Source organism: Vigna angularis, chromosome 1 (genome assembly GCF_016808095.1).
Source record: "Vigna angularis cultivar LongXiaoDou No.4 chromosome 1, ASM1680809v1, whole genome shotgun sequence".
Lineage (NCBI taxonomy): Eukaryota > Viridiplantae > Streptophyta > Magnoliopsida > Fabales > Fabaceae > Vigna > Vigna angularis.
The window spans coordinates 45,819,883-45,827,156 of NC_068970.1; the positions used below are offsets into that span (position 1 = coordinate 45,819,883).

Genomic DNA, 7,274 nt, shown 5'->3' on the forward strand with positions numbered 1-7,274 from the left:
TTAGTGAGTGACCTTGACGGTGTTCGTTCTCTCTTAGTGTTCGATCATAAATAGTGCTCGGCCACTTCTTCAGTCTTTCCTTTATGGACCGTTCGGTCCTATCCTTTGGGAAGTGAAATAAGTGCTCGGCCAAAGTCTAACGTTCGGCCAAGGCCCTAAGCGTTCGGCCAAGGTTTTAGTGTTCGGCCAAGGCTCTAGGTGTTCGTCCAAGACCCTAAGCGTTCGGCCAAGGTCTTAGCGTTCGGCCAAGGCTCTAGGTATTCGTCCAAAACTCACAGCGTTCGGCCAAAGCTCTCAGTGCTCGGCCAAAACTCACAGCGTTCGGTTCAAGCTCATTTGCTCTTGTTTTGGTTTGAATTAAGTGTGCGAAATGATTGAAATGCACAATATGATCGTGGTAATGTTATTATACTGAAAGTATGTGAATGTATGAGACATGTTTGATGGTTGAATGTAACAAGAAGGTGTAATGGACGTAATTCCATGGCCTCAAGGTGAGGATTCATGGTAGTGCCTCAGTGTGTAGAATGATTGCATGGCAGCTTAGTTTTGGGGGTTTTCCTGAAACTACAATGATCAATCATTCTCAAGTAGAGAGGATTGAATCATGTGGTGAGTAGTAGCAGGAGGTCCTAGTCTTGGAGGCTTCCAGTATGCTCCAGGACGTAGAACGGACTAACCTCGTGAGTGTAGTAGGGTGGAACCCATTGGCAACGGTTTTGCAAAGTAGTAGAGGCCACCATGAGTGCATAACCCGCCATAGCTCGGCAATCATTCTAGTTTGGACGAGTCGGTTTATAAAGCAACAAGTCTTGTGATGTCATTTTACCATGTTTTCACTGAACTATGCATGTCGTGTGTGATTGAATAAGATGCTTTTTATACCTAGCTTACCCTTGCTTGTTTGTGTTGTTTGTGTATGATTCCTTTCGCGATGATCATCCACTTGGATGGGAGCAGATGGTGAGGAGGTTCTTTTGGAGACAACTTTGGAAAATGAGGGCAATGTTGTTGCCTAGTCTCCTTAGGACGTTATTAGTTATTTTCTGCATAACGTCTTTATTATATATGTTTTTCTATATAATTACGACCTCACACTTCCTAATAATATAAATTTTGTATTTGAAAAAGTTAATTGAAATACGCTTTTTTACTTTGTATTCTAAAATATAAAATTTGAAACATACAAAATTTACTCCAAGTTATACAATTTGAAATAAATAAAAAACTCATGGAGATGCATTATCAAAAATATTTTTAATTAAACCATTCTCTAAAAATTTGAATTAGAAGTTCCAAGTACCTGTTTTAATAACAACAATTAGAAATTTCCGAAGACAAAACGTTTTTTATTCCTGGTTCGTGAGGGTTACTGATTTGATTCCTAGTTCGTTCAGTTTTCTTTCCCCGTCGTTATTTATATTTAACAACAGATAAATATTCAAGTTATCCAATAAATGCAAATAAAAGAGGAAATAATTTTTTTTCAAAAATTTTTTTATGCACGTAGCACAAATTTAAATTGTTAATTTTCCAAAGACTTCCAAAGAAAAATTTTAAAGTATCCAGTGAAAAAAAAATGCTTTTCAATGGTAATTTTTCACAACTCAAAGTGTAACTAAGAGCCACATGATAGAGTGTGATATAAATGGCAATTCTATTTCTTCATACCAATGCAATGGTGATATTTTCATTTCTATCCAAAATTTAAAAAAGAAATTAGTGTAAATCCATATGAATTTACATTCAATTAAAACTTATGGAGCGTAATTTTGTTTATTGCAATAATGATCATCATCTTGTCATAGTTGATTTTACGTATATTCTTGAGATAATTTTTTTTTTTTACTTTTAAGACATTTTAAATTAATTTCACATCTTAATTATTTCAAACATAATGAAAACTAAGACGGGCTTGACAACTGATATTTATTAAAGGTAGTAACATATTTAATCTTTTACTTTTAAAACATACAAACATCGGGCATTTGGTCTAGTGGTATGATTCTCGCTTAGGGTGCGAGAGGTCCCGAGTTCAATTCTCGGAATGCCCCTATCAAATCGTTTTTTTCGTTCTTTCTCACTGTGTAACCTCATAACTGAATCATTGTATTTTTCATTAAGCAACCAAATACACACAAAAACTAAACATAACTTAGTGAAATAGAAAGATCAGAGTACTGAATAATGAACTTCCTATTCATTACAGTACCTACACTATAATAAACTTCTGAAATCAAACATAGCCTATGGAGTAAAAATATATATAACTTCTTTAGGTTTATTCCCTCTAAGCATACTTGCAGTTATCGTAACCTGCAGACAAAGAAAACAACATGAACTAGCTCAGAATCCCAAAACAGACACAAAACATGTTTCAACGAAATCCTCAAATAAACACATGTTACACTTCTTCCCATTTTCTAATAAAGGAACATGTAATGTTTATAAGCTTACTTGGGTCACTGACAGCTATGAGACCTGATCCTGCGAAGTAACAGTTCCAACCATTTCCACCGCTGAATGCATAGTACTGATTCATGACAACAGAAGCATGGTTCAACAGATTGTTGGGGTCGAAGCAGGATCCACCTGGCTGGATCATCTTGCAATCACCCAAGATGCTGCAAGCATACTGAATGTTGTTCTCCAGTGTTGAATCACTCGATGAAGGTTTTGCCACACACCAACTCTTCTGGGCTTCCTGTATTTGAAACAAACAATGAGCTTTCTTCCATATTGATATGCAGAAGATACTTACACAATTAATGTGATGAGTTTTCACCAATCCATAAGCAAACTTCACATTCCTTCCTGCACAAGTCAACCAATTAATCAAACATTTAAGATGGTCAAAATGAAGTAAAATTTCATGCAATTCTAAGCACTATCGGAACTTAGTCAACAGAAAAAACAGAAGTTGTATTAACGTAGATATATAGAGAGAGAGAGAGATAATATGAACTTTCAGTGGAAATTGTAAAAGGATAATTCACATGGATTAATTACCCAAGTTGTTGCATGAGAGGAGCAGAGGAAAAATGAAAAGAAAAACAAGTGAAGAAGTTGATTTGGCCATGGTATGAGCTTTGAATTCGTAAAGAGAGAAACGATGCTATTTTCCTTTGAGGGGTGCTGTGATGTGAACTGAAAGGGCATGGTATAAATAGAGGAATAGGTAATTACTGTTAATTAATACCTATCAGTTTTAAACCAATTATTAGCTCATTAATTAGATTACACAGCGTTAAAGCGGTTGTAATGTAATGGTAATAACAGTAAGAGAATTATAGAGTTTGTTGGAAGATGAAAGGATAGGTAAGAGAAATTTTAGGTACTAATTTAGAAGATAGGAGAATAGGAACAGAAGAATGCATGTTTTTTCTGCATATATACTTGGAAGGGAAAAAGTTGCAGCTGAAGAAAAATTCTATATAAGCATATGTATTTGATTATTGATGATGATTCTTATTATGCAATCGTTGTCATAGTTGTAGCCTTACAGAAAATAGAAGCATAATGTTATAATATATGGTGATAAGAGACGCAAAGCATGACTTGTGAATTAAATTTAAAAGATGGTTACATTTAGAAACACATGCATTCGTTTGCCGCATACTTAGAAAGGAAAATATTACAGCTCAAGGCAATTTCCATCAATATATAAATTCAAATATTCATCGTTATATTGTTATTATCAAATCGTTGTCCTCCATCTTTTAATGCAAATATTTTGATTTTCAATATCTTCATATTCCTTTTTCTTATTGCACGTAAATAGAAATATTCCAATACACGTCCTACCAATGTATAATAACCAATTAATGTTTTTATATTTTAGATTTCAATTACTTGTATAACAAATTAAAATATTTGTCTTAGATGTCTTATTTATCAAAACATAGTCGTCATAGACACGCATAATATTTGACTAACTAAAGCTTAAATTTATTTTAGCAGTGAAAACATTAACTCATGCTTTTATGATTTTTATTTACACCGACTTTTGTTTCAAATTAAAATATTTATTCAATTTCTAGTTAAAAATAATAATATTTTTTATTATAAACAAATACCTTTTAACAATTTTTTACAATTTTCTATATACAAACACCTTTTTACGAGTAGAAATGATTGATACTCGGGATTATCTATTATCCAAGGTTAATAGCATATATTTTAATATTTTTTTTATTTATTATTTACAAGAAAATTAAAATTAAAATTTAATTTATATTTTATTGGATTAAATTTAATTAAAATTAAATTTAATTTGTATTTCAATAAATTTAATTTATATTTAATTTAATTTATATTATATTTCTTTTTTATATTTTTATTTAAATTTTATTTTAAAAATTTATAAAATGTTTTATTTTAAAATACGAGTATCTACAGATATCTACGTAATTTTTTAAAATCTACTATTATTTTTTAAATGAATATCTATCTGGTAACAAAATAAATAAAGAATTGTTATAAATTAGGTAACTAATAAATATTATTCGTATAATTCATGGTCATTCATATTCCTAGAGGAGGTTACTAGATAATTTTCTTTCTTATTTATTTTTTTGTATGGTGTTGAGATAACCATTTTATCTCTTTCTAATATTTTCTTTACTATGGATAAAAGAAATGTAGACTTCTGTTCCAAAAAAAATAAATTATTGTTTCTTAAAATAAGATACCTACATGAAAGATGCTTTTAAAGTAATTTAATGTTTTTAATGTAATAATCATATAATTATCATGTAAACATTAAATATATATAATAAATGTATTCTTTATTTTTATATAAAAAGTTGTTGTGTTTATCTTACGCTCTATTGGTAGAAACAAAATAAAATAAAATAAAAATAAATAAAAGTCAAATGTTTTTATTAAGAAAAAAAGAAAAACACAACAAACAGGTGAATAAATTAGTACAAATATATGAAAAGTAAAACATAAAATTACTGATGGGATACTATCAGATTATCTCCTCTATCTTTTTCTTATCTAACTGACTTAATTAAATCTATCCTCTTTATTTTCAAATCCTTTTTCCATCAAACCATTAGAGATATTTTTTTCTTGCCCAAGTTGTCCCTTTCAATTTAATATTTATTTTATAGCAGAAAAATGCTGTTCATAAAGGCTTTTGGAAGTTGGAATACTTAACTTTTATTTTTCCTTTATCAAAAGACGAAATTTGTATTTTTTTTCCTTTTTTTCTTTTTTTTTTCTTAAATAAAAATTTTAGACTTTCACAATACATGTGTATTATGGTAAGAGACAAGAGGGCAGGGTTTGGAAATCTGAAGGAAAGTTCTTTATTTATAGATCACAAGTTAATTAAGTAAAAGAATTTAATAATATCTTTAATTTAAAATTTTAAGACAATAGACTTAACCTAGTTAAAAAGTTTTATAGATTACAAGTTAAAATTTTTTTCTGTTTCGTTGTTGTAAGTATTTCTCGCATAGTCTTAACCTAGTTATTACATTTGTTAAGTTGTTACTATGTGTTGAAATTATAATATAAGGGGGGAAATGAGAAAATTATAAAAAAAAGTAACTATAATTGATTGAATTTATCAAAACAAAAGAGCACATCGTGGGTTCTTTTTCCTTCTATAATTTTATTATATAGGCTATTAACACATTCCAATTAAAAAAATATTGAATATATATATATATATATATATATATATATATATATATATATATATATATATATATATATATATATATATATATATATATATATATATATATAGAAACACACACTCGTAGCATATATCTATTATAAAGGAACATAATAGAATAATTGAATGAAGAGTTATTTAATTTGGTAAACTAGTGCTTTAATAATTTCTGACATATTTTAATCCAATTCTAGATTAAGATTATAAATTTTCATTTAATTTTAAAATACTTATTTATATTTAAAATGTATGAAAATACTGTTGTATCTTTTTTATTTATTTATTTCTTTTTTGCAAAATATTTTGCTACTTTAAAATATTTGAAATTTCTTTCTTCTTATGGCCAATTGTAGTTAATTTAGTATAAAAGCTATAAAAATAATATTATTTAAGATTATTAAAGTAATAAAAAATTAAATTAATATGCTTACATTATTTTTTATAATTAAATTTAGTGTGTGTGTATATATATATATATATATATATATATATATATATATATATATATATATATATATATATATATATATATATATATATATATATATATATATATATATATATATATATATATATATATATATATATATATATATATATATATATATATATATATATATATATATATATATATATATATATATATATATATATATATATATATATATATATATATATAATATGTAAGAACTTAAAAAATAGAGTATTAGAGTATATATGTGTATTAAAATAATGAGACCGAGTATTTTATTATAAAATGATCTTATAATATAAATAGAATTTTCTAAAGCTCGGTTCATTATCTAAAATACTTCTACCTCTCTAGAACATTATTCTTCTTGAGTTTTTTCATTTCTCTCTACTCTTTCTCACTCTCGACGATCAGGAGGTGTTTATGCGATCCTAGCGTTAAGAGCTACCATTCCAACTGATCAATTTTGTGATTTGAGTCGTAAATTTCGTTTTCCTTTTTCTTAGTGATTTTGACTCTTGATCATGCAAGTATTTTTTGTTTGTATGTATTAAGTAGTCTTTTCCTTCAATTCTTAACTTCATTTAGGTTCTAAGGTTGGTTTCCTATCACCAATCAGTGATTTGTAGATTTTTCTAAAGTTTTCTTGTGGTGCAAGCTTCGGTCGGGGTATTTCTTTAGTTGTGCAAATTGCCTAGAGGTAAGGGAAGTTAGTTAATTGCTTTTAAATGGATGTATGTTGTGTAATTTGATGGTAGGTGGAGATTAAATTGTTTGGATGTGAATGTTAATTTGTGTTTGTGATAATTTAGGTATTGTAGTGAAATTGACGGATTTTATGATGTTGAGTAGTTGAGATGAATAATGAATTTGTTTGTATGTGTGTATGAGATGTTGGATATGTAATGTTGAAATGATTTTGTGTTGATTAAAATTGTGGGAAGAAAAGGGTAACTTAGTGGTAGAGTATTTTGATCCAAAATGTGTTCTTAAAGGGAAAATGGTAAGAAATGGTTGTTGAATTGTTTCTGTACAGTTGAGATCTAGTATGAGTTGAGTTATGTCATGTTCTAGCATCTAAAATGGTATAAATCTGAATTGTGAGAGTATAGT

General features: G+C 28.1%; 1 protein-coding gene and 1 non-coding gene across 2 annotated transcripts; one reads left to right on the plus strand and one right to left on the minus strand.

Annotated features, from left to right (window-relative positions):
* The first annotated feature begins 1,982 nt into the window (after positions 1-1,982).
* TRNAP-AGG (transfer RNA proline (anticodon AGG)) lies at positions 1,983-2,054 on the plus strand. The gene has a single exon. It is a non-coding gene; the product is annotated as a tRNA-Pro (tRNA).
* A 34-nt stretch (positions 2,055-2,088) lies between these two features.
* On the minus strand, positions 2,089-3,156 carry LOC108319410 (glucan endo-1,3-beta-glucosidase). Its single transcript, XM_017550530.2, has 4 exons — positions 3,010-3,156; positions 2,786-2,814; positions 2,458-2,704; positions 2,089-2,316 (listed from the first exon to the last, which is right to left on the minus strand). The coding sequence occupies exons 1-4, from the start codon at positions 3,077-3,079 to the stop codon at positions 2,291-2,293; spliced, it is 372 nt and encodes a 123-aa protein (XP_017406019.1). The 5' UTR covers positions 3,080-3,156; the 3' UTR covers positions 2,089-2,290.
* Positions 3,157-7,274: the final 4,118 nt, after the last annotated feature.